The sequence below is a fragment of the Osmerus mordax genome, chromosome 13 (assembly GCF_038355195.1).
Source record: "Osmerus mordax isolate fOsmMor3 chromosome 13, fOsmMor3.pri, whole genome shotgun sequence".
In the NCBI taxonomy this organism is placed as follows: domain Eukaryota; kingdom Metazoa; phylum Chordata; class Actinopteri; order Osmeriformes; family Osmeridae; genus Osmerus; species Osmerus mordax.
The window spans coordinates 1,674,039-1,689,366 of NC_090062.1; the positions used below are offsets into that span (position 1 = coordinate 1,674,039).

At 47.5% G+C, this 15,328-nt stretch overlaps 1 protein-coding gene across 2 annotated transcripts in view; it reads left to right on the forward strand.

The window, feature by feature from the left end:
* The window catches only part of ankrd11 (ankyrin repeat domain 11), a 100,196-nt gene that overhangs the window by 59,803 nt on the left and 25,065 nt on the right, over positions 1-15,328 (forward strand). Inside the window, exons 3-4 of one of the 2 annotated variants that reach the window (XM_067248511.1) lie at positions 208-275; positions 12,882-13,027. In XM_067248511.1, the coding sequence (XP_067104612.1) occupies positions 12,941-13,027 (87 nt within the window). In that variant the 5' untranslated portion in view covers positions 208-275; positions 12,882-12,940. The remainder of the gene's footprint in view (positions 1-207; positions 276-12,881; positions 13,028-15,328) is intronic. The other variant, XM_067248510.1, reaches the window with a different exon arrangement.

Genomic DNA, 15,328 nt, shown 5'->3' on the forward strand with positions numbered 1-15,328 from the left:
AGAACAGTAAGAGTGGGAACATGCAGAGGGCTACAGAACACCATCAGGAGCCTGTGAAGGGCAGGGGTCTGGGGAGGTTAAGGGGCGCTGGGGCTGGATAGTAGAGAGGGAAGGGTTAAATGTCTTTGTGTAGGTAAGCTGAGAGTGTGTGGTAGAGCAGGCTGCATGCTGGTTCTCATCCCTGTATCGTCTTTCCCTTCTCCCCAGTCTCAATGCCCCCCTTGTCCTCTGAGAGCCCCGGCTGAGCTGGACCTGCTGTCCCCGCTCCTTCACTGGTAAGACCCCCAGACAGGAGACAAGAGAGGCCAGGGTTAGACAGGAGAGGCCAGGGTTAGACAGGAGAAGCCAGGGTTAGACAGGAGAGGCCAGGGTTAGACAGGAGAGGCCAGGGTTAGACAGGAGAGGCCAGGGTTAGACAGGAGAGACCAGGGTTAGACAGGAGAGGCCAGGGTTAGACAGGAGAGGCCAGGGTTAGACAGGAAAAGCCAGGGTTAGACAGGTTTAGACAGGGCCTCTAGGACCGGGCTACTATGAACCCCCGACCCCCAGCAAGATCCCCACATCCAGGCTTGCATTCTTCCATCCACTCCAGTCATTGCCCAGATCTGGTCTCACCCAGCCAAGCCCCAGTCTACCTGATCTGTCTACCTCGTTATAGACATTATCCTGTCCTATCTGCCCATCTCCCCTATCCTCCACATGTCTGCTGCTATGTGTCACATGCTGCAGGTTGCAAAGTGTGTGTTTCAGGTTGCTATGTGTCTTGTGTGTTTTTGTGGGAGGTGTGTATATGTCAGGGAGGTGTTTGTGTGTGTGTGTAGTGTATATTTCATGGAAGAGAGTGTAATTACAGCAACGGGTTGTGTCGTAATTAGGGCCATGGGTCGGCATGGTTACCTCGTGGTACACCAGAGAACTCCAACATGATGTCTCTAACATCTCTCTGTTTAATGTCTCAGCAATCTCTCTCAACTTTCTCTCTGTCTCCCTTTCCTCCCCCCCTTCCCACAGTTTTTCCATGAGAGTGGGGCGTTAGCAGTAGGCCATCAACAGGAAATTCCAAACCAAGAGGGGGGATGAGTGGTAGGGTTGGGGGAGAGAACGAGAGCCTCAGCACCCCTGACTCTCCTGCTCTCTCCCTCCCTTTTCCCCTTTCTGACTATTTCCATCTCTCACGTTCTTTCCCTCTCCTTCTCCCCTTTTCTCTCTCTCTCCTAACTTTTCTCTACTTCGTGCCACGGTTATAAGGCAGAAAGCCTTACACAGCAGAAACGCCAGTGGCAGTCCTCGCTCTCCGTGTGTTTCTCTCCTTTCTGGATTGCCCTGCATCTCTCTCTCCCCCCTGCCTCAGAGAGGCGCCTGCTTGCACTGCGGTAGAGCTGCAGAGGGCTATGGGTAAAGCTTAATTGATTAAATTGCATACATCTGGTGGTAGCTTTTGTCTGGAGGTGTGTGTGTGTGGTAACTTTGATGCAGAGTGGTGATACCTTGTGAATAACGGAAGAGCAGAACAGCCCCCCCAGGCCAGAGCTTCTGTCAATTACTGGAGTTTCCATTCAGAACAGAGGTGGAAACGTTTTGCGCGTACACACACAAACATTTACCGGAAAACACACACGTAAAAGCATACTCACATACACACACTCTCTCACACCAAGGTAAACAAACTTTCACTAAAGCACTCACACAAGCAGTCGTGCTAGGTAATGATGTGTTGTGGCTGGCTGTTTCTGGTCTTAATGGCTGTTTCTTTCCTCTTGATGGCCTGTGTGATAAGAACAGATTCTGGGCAGGATTGGCTTCAGTGTGGGGGTCAGGGGTTAAAAGCATGGCTACATCATACGTACTTAACTGCTCTGCCCAGTGTTCAGATAGTGTTCAATAATGTGTGTCTGAATGACTGTGGTGGTGTTCTCAGTGTGCTGGCCGTACTTTAATGTGTAGTGGTGCAGACAGCCAGAGCAGGGCTGGAGAGGTTGTTGACGAATAGGGGAAGGACCGAACGCTGTTCTGCACTCGCTTTTCCATATATTCTCCTGCTCTTCCTCCTTTATCACTCACCCACTCTTTCTCACACTTTTACCAACCCTCTCCAGTAATGGAGCTTTGACTCCCTCCCTTCTCTCTCTTTCTCACTTTCTCTTCCTCTGTTTGTCATTGCTGTTCTTTAGCTAGCTGGGTGAATGCCGTGTGTGTTTAGTTTCCCTAGCAGAGGTACAGTAGTCAGTGGAAGCCTAGCTGTAGCTCTGCTCCATCCTGTTCGGAGGTTATCTCAACTGTCTGGAAAAGCAGGAGACAGCACCCCCCTCCCCACCCAGCCCTTGTCCATCTGCTGATACACAATGTGTGTGTGTGTGGGTGCGTGTGGATGTCTGTGTATCCCCGCTCTATGCCGTTAATGGAAATGGCATCCCAGAATTCTGTGCAGCAGGAGGCTGAATGCTTATTGGCTACGCTGCTGTGGTGTCAGGGGAGGTGGGGGAGGAGGAAAAGGAAGAGAGATGTTTACCATCTTCTCCACGAAGAGCAAAAGGGGAGGGCAGGGGATTTCATCTAGCTAGCATTCTCTCAATTTCAATTTTTTTTCCAATTCAATTCAATAATGCTTTATTGGCATGAATGAGGGAGCATTGTTACTAAAGCCATAAAGAGTGAATAAAATATAGCCTATGAAATGTAATACACTTATATTTGTAAAATAAAATAATTAATCAAGGAAGAAAACAAAGATTACGATACTACACAAAGTGAAGTAGGTGAACATGTATCAAAACAAATCAATATACAATATCAAAGACATTATTATGAGGTTTCAACTACTAAATATAACGTGAGTGTAATGTTATGTGAGGGAAATACCAAAGTTCCACTGTCTCTCTTGCTTTCTGTTTCTCTCTACATCAAGCTTTCCTCTCCCCCAGAAGTAATAGGAAGGCTATGGGAATTTATCTAGCTAGCGTTTTTGTGTTCGTGTTTATGTGTGTGCGTGTGTCTTTGTCTCTGTGTCTCTCTCTGTATGTCTCTCTCTCTCTGTGTATGTCTCACGTGTGTGTGTGACTCTCTTTTATTCAGACTTTTTTCTATGCATTAGTGTTCATCAAACTACAAGGGTTCTTGAGTGTGTCCCTACTCTCTCTTTCCCTCTCTCTCCCTCTCTCCAACATGGGCAACGCACAGGCAGCACACACACACACACAGTGTCAGTTCATTTGATTCTGGCTTGTCAAACTGCAATTTCTTTGTAATACAGCCCTGCTTTTGAAGACGTATTGTCTGTACTGTTTTGCCAGTCTTAGTTGCACAGACATTGATCCATCCACCCACCCACTGGTCATAGGAGGATAAATCATCAGTTCTGATGCTATTAAAGGAGTTCTTGGGCTTCTCTCGGCCCAACCACTCATTGGTGCTGGTCCACTCTGCCTGATGAGAGGAGCAGCTTATTGATTGTTCCATTGTTTGTGTGGCTATCCATGGACATGCTGTACCTCTCTGACTGTTCTCTCTTGCTCTCTCTTTAACTCACTGCTCCTTCCATCTCTCTTTGTCTGCAATGTCTATGTTTAAAATGGATGTACGTGGCTTTAGATAACAAGAGGCTGTCAGATATTACAGCTGTAATATAGCCTATATTTAGTCGTGTGTCTGTGAGGTGGCACAGAATGTGAAGAAGAATTGCTCATCCTCGGGGGGGAGTTGTAGTCTGTAGGAAAGAACCTGAGAGCTTGTCAGTGTGAAGTTCACCTTAGCCAGGCTGAAAGAGCTTTATACTCCCTCGATTCTGGCTTCAATACACTATACATGTACACACACACATTTTGAATATATGTCAAGAGAGAACCTCCACTGTAAAAAAGACCTGATGTGAGAGTTCACAGACAAGCACATATACTCTGGATTGTAGCTGGTAGCCCAAGCCCCAGGTCTCGGCCTGCTTTGCTGTGCTCTGCAGTAGCAGCCTTTCATCCTGCCCACTGATATATAATTCATCGGGGATCTGACAGAGGGAGCGCCTACACACACACACAGACACACTCCGTGCTGCACCAGACCAAATTAACATTCAGTTTGGTACCCCGCAACGCTCCCACTCAACCTCCTTTAGTAGCCAAGTCTGTGTGTGAAAAAGCACTGTGGGTTCTGTGTGTGTTTTGCGTGTGCACCAAGCATGTAGGGATGGGGAACATTGTTGCCAGCCTCTGTCTGTACCGTGTGTGTGTGAGAGAGAGAGTCAGAACTCAAGTGTATATCCAGTTTGGCTCTGTGTGGAATGGTTTCCAGAATGGCTGCTGTCCAGTGCTGTAGTTGTGCCGTACCAAGCATTGGACTCGAAGATTAGGCTTCCACACCTGATTGGCTGGTTGCTTGTTTCTCTAGCAGCCTCAGTCTAGCCAAATGGCCCCTGTGGTTTCTCAGACCATCCCGCCCTCCCTCCCCAACACACACGGGCGCGCACACACAGACTTGACTGAAAATGCTCTCCACCCATCTAGTCTGAGTGGTAGTTAGTGTTGGTTACCGAAACCCGGTTCCACTATGGAACCGGGTTTCCTACGCATCCGGTAGTAATCGGACCGGATTAGAATGCACATTTCGGTTCCTCATTTCGGTTCCACTTAATGTTTCGACTGAAATATTTTCCCTCAGTCGCTCCGAAACGGAAGTAAACTATCACACTTTCTCTGTAGTCTACCGTAAATGTAGGGTACTTTCAAAAATCAAAATGTCATATTTTCCCTCTAGGCTCACCAAAACGGACGTAAAAGCATATTAACCATTCACTGCACGTGATCGCTAGTAAACATTACACTTGCTCTGCTAGTCTATCGTTAGCTAGCTAGCTTTTAGTGCATTTAAAATGCCTAAAGCGAAGTGGTCGAAAGTGTTGCTGTATTTCACAGCCAAGGATTCCGACATCGCAAAATGCAACAAATGTTTCAAAACGATTAGCGTTAAATGAAAGGGGGAAGCATGTCAATATTTTTTTTTTTAAACGTGCGGTGACACACAGAATATTTCTTAAAGCACAGGGATGCACTGTGTTCGACAGCTTGCGGACATCAGTCCCTGGTCCCGGGACAGCCTCCCCAATTTGTCTGCCCTTTCAAACTCATACCTGTGTGTACAGGCCTCTTTAACACTATCTGAGAGTTTTCTCCTGTGGAGGACATGCCATAAGTCAGGAGAGGTGTCGTATCTTGCCAGAGATGGCAAATATGGTCATTTTTCTGCTAAAGAACTGCTGAAGTTTGAAGTTGGTTTAGTTAGCATACCAACTCAACATTTATTTTGTTGTTACTTGATAGTGTAACTGTTATTTATTGTTAAATTATTGTAGTTCTGTGTTAGGTGACTTAGGTTTACTTATTATATATTTAAGTAGGCTATTTTAAAACATTAATATATTGTTGCATTGAAATAATTTTCAATTAAAAAAAAATCTATAAAAGAGCATTTCTTTGATTACTTTCATTTTTCATTTTTTCAAGAATCGGTTTAGGAATCGTTCAGGAATCGGAATTGTTTTAAAAGTACCGGTTCAGCATCGGAATTCGTATAAATCCAAACGATACCCAACCCTAGTGGTAGTCTACCTCCCCTACACTGGCTGTGTCTCTCTCATATCCAACTTTGATTCTGGGATTCAGGAGAATGCTTTATCTTCCATCAGCCATTCACGGCAAGCCATGAGCTTCTAGATACAAGCGCAATGGCGTAGTCATTGGATGTTGTTTTTCCTCCTCTTCTCTGTAAAGGTCACATCCCCTCATCTCCTCCCCTACGCTGTGTTCATTACCCAGCTCCTCTCCGCACCGCGTTTATTTTTACCTCCTCACATAATCCTTAATTAATGCAGCCTCTTTCACACATCTCTCACTCTCTCTCTCTCTATCTCTCTGTCTGTTTCTCTATCTCGTGTACGTGTACACTCATAAATACAGGTCGTCTTTGCACACGCGTGCGCATAAATGAAAACCCATCTCATCCCCCTGTGTTACCTACTTCCTCATCACACACAGTACTACTGATCCGTTCTGACAGGAACAGTCTTCTGAAAACAGAAGGGAAACTGGAAAACAAACATACTTCTTTATACCAGTTGTTTTAAAGGACATACACACAGCGCTGTGTGTTGGCTTGACTGGGTTTAGATAGGTCAAGGTGGTGGTTGAGAGCTTGTGGAGAAGGCCAGTCAGCCTTAGAGGTCGGGATGAATGGAATTATAATCTGCCTGTTGTCCTAGTGCTCTATAATCCAGGTCTGCATTTATATACTGCTTTTCTGCCTTATGTACTAACATGACAGTCTCTATGGAAAGCTGCGTCACATACTGTGTGTGTGTGATCTCCCCCTCGAGGTACAGCAGGGTCATCTGTCCATCCCCCTCTGTGAGCTGTGAGGCTCATTAGTTTGGTATTGTGGGGGCTGAATGCTGTAGTGGTATCTTAGTGTGTGTTTGTGGATCTGTGTGTGGATAGTTTGTGTGTGTGTGCGTGCGTGAGAGCTTGTGAGAAGCTGCTCAGAGGGATAATCCTTGAGCGCTCCTCCTGTCAAGCCAGTGAACCAGCCAGCCAGCTAGCAAAACAAGCAGTTCATCAGAGACAGTAACACAGGCTGTTAGACAGACAGCAAAGCAGGCAGGAAAACAGGCCATTTCCATGTCAGTGTGTTGTGTGAGCTTGTGTGGCAGATCAGCTCTCACACACTACTGCTCATAGGCTCACTGCTGGCTCTCTCAGGCCCTGAGTGTGTGTGTGTTTGTTTGTTTGGACTTTTTTGAATACTAGTAGGGCCTGCTAAGAATATATAACTGAGTCTCTGTCTCTCCCCTCTTTCGCTAACCCGTATCTGGTTATGAGGAGGGGGTAGTGTGATGCAGGACAGTACTGCTCTGGTCTGCCTATGATGTAACTGGAGAACCTAACTTGGGGCTGGCACTGAGTGGTGATGGGGATGGGTCTAGTGAGGCAGTGTGGAGGCTTTGTGGTGGGTCTAGTGGAGGCTGTGTGGTGGGTCTACTAGAGGCTGTGTGGTGCGTCTAGTAGAGGCTGTGTGAAGGGCTCGAAATGAACGTCATCCCGTCATCCCGGGGATGATGAAAATTATGTTTGGGACAGTTCAACACAGACTTTGCAAAGACTGCGGGACGATAGACCATAACAATATAAAATGCATACACCAGTGGTTCATCACGTTTAAACACAAGGCGGGTGAAATAAATCATCACATTTAGCTCTATAGAGCTAGATAGATCTTAAAATTCCATAAACTATGAACAATTATTCACATTACAAGCGCAGCTATGTGTTGTGTGTCCAGTGTGCGCTCGTACTTCGTCTAACAGTGGCCGTCCATCATGAGTAAACTAGCTAGCTACCAGCATTAATAGCTCCCTTTATCGGCCGTTCAACCACTTTAAAAAGAGTACCGGTAATGTTAAGTTTGACGATGCGCAAGACATAGAGCTACGACACACATGGGCGGTGGCAGGGTATGGCCTGGTTGGGCTACAGCCACATCAAGAATTGTGTTAGCCCCACCATGAAATTTGACATTGATTTGAGCTCCACGACTGTATGGATTACTTAAATAGTGTTGCAAATAACCTAGACCTAGCCTGGTCCTAACCAGACTTGTACATTTTATTTGTACTGAGAGTCTTGGCTCACTCCATTGACAAGCGTTAAATTCCTTGAAGGCGGGTACTCTGTTGAAGTTTAAAACTATTGGATCTGCCCAGAGCCACTCTGGATCTGTCATAACCAGTCACTAGCGTTCGCCTTAGCCAACTCCTTCACGACTAACGGAGCTCGCTGGAAAATCAAACGACGGCTTTAACTTCTGGATATTCGGCAGCGTTGCCACAACGGACCGAATGGCTTCGCTCGCATCTTTCTCCGATGCCATTACGGAACTACAACACAAACTAGCGCACAGCATCAATGTCATCGTTCTCAGCCACTCCCTCTGTTCGCTGATTGGACAGGTAGAAAATTAGCCGGAGACATCTGACTCACGTACCTCAAGCCCAGACTTAGTACCGAAGCAAAAAGTTAAAATTGAGTGGAAGTACGTAGGAGGGCAGAGCCAGGCTAACCTAGACCCATGTCAGAATGTCAAAATGCAAAAACACAAGAATCTACATTTTGGGACAGGTCAAGTTCAGTTTGGGACTGTTCATTTTGCACTTCGGGACGGATGGGACAGTGTGGAAAAAAGTTAGTTGTGAGCCCTGGCTCTGTGGTGGGTCTAGTGGAGGCTGTCTGGTGGGTCTAGTGGAGGCTGTGTGGTGGGTCTAGTGGAGGCTGTCTGGTGGGTCTAGTGGAGGCTGTCTGGTGGGTCTAGTGGAGGCTGTGTGGTGGGTCTAGTGGAGGCTGTGTGGTGGGTTTAGTGGAGACTGGGTCTAGTGGAGGCTGTGTGGTGGGACTGGGGATGTGGGGATGCTGTTTCCTGTGTAAATGGTAAAATAGACCCATCTTTCATAGAAGATAAGAAAAGAGCTAAGGCAACTATTCCAAGACACAGAGACAGCCTGGTCATTACTACCTCAGTTGTGTCTCTCTCTCCCCCATCTCTCTCTCGCTCCCATCTCAGTTTTTCTCCTGCTCTCTTTCCCTCCCTCTTCCCTTCACTCCTGTCCTCATCTCTTTTCAATAGTTATTTTGCTTTCATATGATTTCCTTCTCTGACTTTCTCTGTCTCATTGCCTGCTCCGAGTAAGTTGGCCTGGTCCCTGTGTTGCTAAGCAACAGGATGTGTGTGTGTGTGTGTTGTTGTGGTAAAGTCAGGCGCTCTCAAAAGAACGTCTATCATTTCTGTTAGTCCAGGATACAGATCTGAAGCAGTAGGGTAGTATAGATAAAAGGATGACTATCCCATGTAAGAATTCTGAGGAGGAGGATGATGATGAGAGGGATGCAGGTCAGAGGGAGTACAGGGGAGCGAGGCGAGGAGCAAAAATGAAGAAAAAAGGGCCCGATGACCCTGTTGAGAGAGACGGGCGTTCTGGGCCGATAGTGGTCAGAAAGAGAGAGTATCCGGGGGAGGGGGGGGAGAGAGCGAGCTGGGATTTGCCATGCTCAGAATTGAATATTAGATGGGAGTAATTGGATTCGTACCCTCACAGCCCACTCCCTCCACCCTGCTCCTGTCATGTTCCAAGAGGAACTAAGGTGGCTGCAAGCCTCCCAGCCCCTCCTGACAGAACAATCTGGAGAGACCAGGACTGCTGCTGGCAGTCAAGGCTGGGGATGGACATCTTTGTTCAGCTACCCTCCACTGGAGCTCCTGTACCTATGTGTGTGTGTTGTGCAGGTCAGGGGCTGCAAGGACCCACCCTGGGCGCTGGTTGCCAGGATACAGGAGAGTGGCTCCGCCTGGCTCTATTTACACACTAAACAGGACCGCACATCTAACACTCAGCACCTCACCATTCTACACACACACACATCTACTCCCTCACTGACTGTCTTATGAAATGTAAATACAGCTTCATGGGGGATGAGGCTGGGGATGAGGTCAGGCCAAAACACAACGTTAGTTGCTGTTTGAACGATAGGGACAGGCCTGTGGTTATGGAGTCACTTTGAATGAAATGACCCCCACCCTTCTCTCTCACACACCCCGCAGTGCAGCTGCTATGTGGTCTTCTGTAGGTTATTAGAATGGGAGCAGCTGTCTGGAGAGGAGAATGTGAGTGCTGTGTGTTGGGTAGGCGTGGTGGTGGTGGGGGGGGGGGGGGGGCTTTTATCTCTGCCATAGCAGCAGGGGCCTTCAGAACACCCCTCATCAGCAATGGGTGTGTTTGTGTGTGCCCATGCACGTGCGCTCACGCCTTTGTGTGGATATTCCTCTGTGTGTGTCAGTTAGAGACGGAGAAAGGGAGCAGGAGGAGAGAGCGGCGTCCTGCAGTGAGCTGAAGAGCTGGCCTCCGTCTGACCGCAGTGGGAGTGGCTCCTGGGAGGGGGGGAAGCGAGGGATTCGGGGGGGGGGGGTTGACATCAGCAATAAAGCTGGAGTTGCTGTTTGTCGCTCTCTCTTTTTGTTTGTTCGTTGAGTGTGTTGTACTCGAGTACTTACTATATTAGTAAATACTATATTAGTACTTACGTTTGTGGAAAGTTCTGGACGAAAGGACCATGAACATCTTTTAAGTCTAGCTGCTGCTTTAGAACCTTGTTTGTTTGTCTGGCGTTTTGTCACAGTGGAGTTGGGATCTCTTTCTGGATCTCAGAGCCATGGCTAAGGAAGTGATGTGTAAGAGGCAGATTTTATTGGAGGTTTTTTAATGTATACTATTAAAATGATTAACTGTTGATTATGAGCAGTTCTGTCCTGGATTTGAATGCAAACCACACAAGCAGTGAGCAGTGAGGTAGGCAGCCTGCCTAATGGGTTGTATTACAGCAGGTATCACAGTAGTGGAGGCCAGGGGGCGGGGAGGGACTGACCAGGGGTCAGTCTTAGTAAACACACCTCCAATGGCATCTTATCAAAGAGCTCATTCAGCCCTCCTCATCCTGAATCAGCCAATGGCACGGCGCCCTGGAGGGAGAAGGCCGTCAGAGCTCACCTGTGCTTGAACCCTCCCCCGTCTTTCCACCAATCATAGGCCAAGGCGCCATTCTGGTCCACAAGCAAACTATCTGAGATGTTCACAAACTTTTAAATCTTCTGGAGATGGATAGAGACAGAGAAAAGAGATGCTGAACAGAAGTGAGGAGATAGACTGATGGTGTACTCATGTTGAAAGTGGAAGCAGCAGGATCGAGTGTTGGATTAGGGCTTTTACTGTACCTACCAGTAAGCAGGCCCTGAGCTCATATGGGATGAATTACAGCTGGCAGGCTCAGTCTAACACGCACACACACATATAGATAGCAGATGCCGTGTAGCCTTTAATTAGGATGGAAAAGTCAGGCGACAGGAAATTTGGCTTGTGTTTTGGAATGGATGTTATTGTCTTTCCTGTGTGTCATGTTCCTGGTGGTGTGTGTGTGTGTGTTCCACTTCCTGTTAACAGATGAGAGCACACATATGCAGACACCCCACAGCTCAGCCCCGGCCATACTGCCAAAACACCACATTCTGATCCACAGTCTGATCTGGTTACAGCGGACAAGGAGGAGATTTGTACCTTTATTATTTGGAGAAAATGAGATATATAGTGATGTAAGCAGCCATGGCCGCGCGTGCTTGTTGTTTTTCCATCTCATTCTGTTATAGTATATAGATCCTTAAATAGGAGGGTGCTTATTGTTCCCAAGATCATGTTGACCTAATTTGAGCTGTGTGTGTGTGTGTGTGTCATGCTGCGTGGTTTGTTTATCTCCAAGAGTAGGTGACCTCAACGCCACTGTGTGCATGGTGTGGGGTAAAGTGGGTGTGTGGGAGGCACTAAAGGCTAGAAGGGGGAGGGAGAGATGGAGCGATGAAGGGATGATGGGAGGTGGAAAGAGAGAGCACGCAAGGCCTGTGGTTTGCTCCGTCTCACTTACCTTATGCCGGGAAGAGAAGAGAGCAGGAGGCCTCTGTAGCTCCTGGCTGGCTGGCTGGCTGACTGACTGGCTGGCTGTTTGCCTGACTGGCTGTTTGCCTGGCTGGCTGGGGGATATAAATAGCCGGCTTTGAATAGAAGGCTGCCGAGGGATAAAGAGAGATGTGGGGCGGTGGGGGAGGACTTTGGCGCCAGGGCAGAGCAGAATGCCCAGCGTCCCTGTGTGGAATAGGGGAAGGTTCGGCCCAACCATCGCTGCACACACATTATCACACACACACACACAGGCAAGATAAAATGCATTACGAGGGGAAAAGGGAAAATATTGTGAAACTCTATGGATCATTTATTTATGGTAGCATCCTCTCCATGAGAAAAGGGGAACCTAAAGAGAATCCCGGAGCAGAGTGTGGATATTTAACTACTCAGACCTGGGTAAAATGGTAGGGTAACAGGGTAGAGTAGAAGGGTAGAGTAGAAGGGTAGAGTAGAAGGGTAGAGTAGAAGGGTAGAGTAGAAGGGTAGAGTAGAAGGGTAGAGTAGAAGGGTAGAGTAACAGGGTAGAGTTACTCTACCCAGGGTAGAGTAACAGGGTAAGAGTCAGAGCAGGGTAGGAGACATCGCAGGAGACAGGGCAGCAGACAGAGCAGGAGACAGGGCAGGAGACAGGGCAGCAGACAGAGCAGGAGACAGGGCAGGAGACAGGGCAGGAGACAGGGCAGCAGACAGAGCAGGAGACAGAGCAGGAGACAGGGCAGGAGACAGGGCAGGAGACAGGGCAGGAGACAGGGCAGGAGACAGGGGAGGAGACAGGGGAGGAGACAGGGGAGGACACAGCACAGGGTAGGAGACAGGGCAGGGTACCAGGGCTGTGGGAGCTGTTGTCCAAACATGCCAGAGCCATGAAGACATTCCTCAGCTGTTACTGAGAGGCTCGGAGCTGCTGCTGCTATTGCACCATACCTGTCACGCTCCACATGTTATTTAAGCTGACCCTTCAACTGGTCCACTCCCTTTTGACAGTGCTAGTTCTGTGTGCCAAGAGGGAGTGCAAATGACTCTTTCTGAATCCCTCCGTTCCTCATTCCTAGAGTGCATTTAGCTAATTCACCACCACAAGCCACACACCAACTAGCCTGAATTAGACAAACTGCTTCTTTTCCAGCTTCCTCCCCTGCTCTCCTTTCCCTGCTCCCCTGCTCCTGTCCTCCCTGCCCTCCTGCCAGCCAGGAAGAGGTATTGTGTGGATGAAGCCCGATGGACCGGCTAACTTGGAGTGACCGAGCGGAAATGTGTTAGAAGAGGGTCTGTGAATGAACAGGTGCTAACGTGGTCTTTCTCTCTCACCTTCCCTCCCCCCTCTCCCCCTTCTCTCCTGTGGCAGACGCTCGATGACGATGCAATGGCAGCGTGAATGAGGTTTGGCGTGGCGAGAGCTGAACGATGCCCAAGGGTGGGGGTTCCAAACTCCCCCAGCTGGAAGACTTCCCCCTCAGCACCGACATGGTGGAGAAGCAGGGTGGGAAGAAGGTACGAAGCTCGTCTGGACATACACACATGCACACACATGCACACACATGCACACACATGCACACACATGCACACACATGCACACACATGCACACACATGCACACACATGCACACACACACCCTGAAACACATGAAGCAACACACGCCCACACAGTTTCACCCAGTTTGCAGATTCAAAATATTCATGCCTGCTATGTTAGGCCTATGTTGGGTAGACTTTGTGGCCGTTTCTCATTTGCAGTTTTGTATGCCAGTTTTAATAGTGTAAGATATAATTTTGCATTGTTACAAAATACAGTAGGGCTGGGTGATGAATCGATAAGAAAATATTATCGAAGTAATGACTTCACCCAGTAAAGATATCGTAACACAAATTAATTTTCAATAATGTCGATAGAGAATAATTAGGAACAGCAGTCCACTTAATTTCTGTGGTGCAGCAGGAAGTTGCGTAGAAATGGTATACACCCACTCAAATACACTGAGCACCTCGAGTGGAGTAGCTAATATTAACCGCGGAAAATGAGTCTTGTTGCCGAAACAGTGGCAGCGATAGCCATGGCGAGGGAGCAACTTCCAATCAAGAAATTATTTACAAAAAGGGTTCATCTTCAGTTATTCGGAAGTAGTTTGGCTTTTTGAAATCCGACAAAGAGCAAAATAATGTTCGGTGCAAATTGTGTCGTAAACAGGTGGCTACCAAGTCTGGTAACGACAAACCTTTTTTACCACCTGAAGCAAAATCACTTGTTGGAACATGCAGAAGGTATTGATAAAAACCAAGGTTTTAAAAAGCTTAAGTTACTTGACCTCAGGTACGTGCTCCCTGGTCGCAAACATTTCTCTCACACCGTGCTGCCTAAACTTTATGCCGAGTGTAGGGAAAAAGTAGAGGAACAGACTTATTTTGCTAGCCTACCACTACGGATCTGTGGTTTATCGTCTTATTATCGTTATCGAATGGAAATATAAATATCTATCGTGATCATTTTTTACCCATATCGCCCAGCCCTAAAATACAGTACGTTTTTACGTTTAGTCATTTAGCAGACGCTCTTATCCAGAGCGACTTACAGTAAGTACAGGGACATTCCCCCGAGGCAAGTAGGGTGAAGTGCCTTGCCCAAGGACACAACATCATTTGCCACGGCCGAGAATTGAACCGGCAACCTTCTGATTACTAGCCTGATTTCCTAAAGCCCAATTTCTACTTAGGTCGCAGACACTTTTGAAAAGGTCGCCGACAGAAATGACGTCTCGGTCGACACTTTTAACCGTCGCTTAGAAGTGTCGCCTACCAGGAGAAGTTTCTACTGGTGCTGATGTCGTCACATAGTGTCGCGCAAGTATGATTGGCTAGATAGACGGCACGCGTCGTTGATTTCATTGTTTTGAATTTTCAGTGAACGCTCAACAGCTGTTTAACCCTTGTGTTATCTTCGGGTCATTCTGACCCATCAGTCATTGTGACCCACCGTCGTATTGCGACAAATTTACCTCCTACAAAAACAAAGTGAAGCATTTTCTTTTAACTGTCGGGCTGTCTCTGACCCCCCACATTGGAATGGTTAAAATACAATTATTTTTATTTGTTTTTGTATTGGGTAAAATTGGGTAAACACATCGATGGTTCGTTATGAACCTTTGGGTCATGTGACCCGAAGGCAGCACGAGGGTTAAGATGGAAGGAATAAAGGAGAGATTGGCGGAGCAAGTTAGAACATATCCACACCTTTATAATGCCTCTCAAAATTAGCTACAGCCATTTTCTCGATCGATCACCTAGGCTACAAAGCGTAAACAATGTAACCATAGCTATGAATGTAACGGTAAAATGATTCTGTTTACGTCACGCGAACCTTGAGCACAGGCGATTGTTTGCCGAAGTATAAATGCAGCAGCCTGAGCGACACTTTTTTTTTTTCGTCGGCGACCATTTCAAAAGTGTCGGCGACATAAGTATAAATTGGGCTTAACCGCTCAGCCACCTGACTCCTTGTCAGATTTTCTTTATGCCAAGGACACTTGTTTTAAAGCTACATTGACGACTTGATTGTCTTCTGCCCATGCTTGATAGGACTTGTTTTTGAGAAAACTCTGGCTGTTCTGTTACCCAGTGCTGGTAGCTCAGGATGCAAAGCCATGTTTGCTGTGACCATGGCTCAGCTCATCATGGTCCCACTGTCCACAATCCTGTGACAATTGTCATGATGGCTGCTGCAGGTCTGGTCTAGTATGGACCATCCAGTTCTGGAGGTGTCTCATGGCTACACAGCACGATGTGTCAAATGGGAAACCCT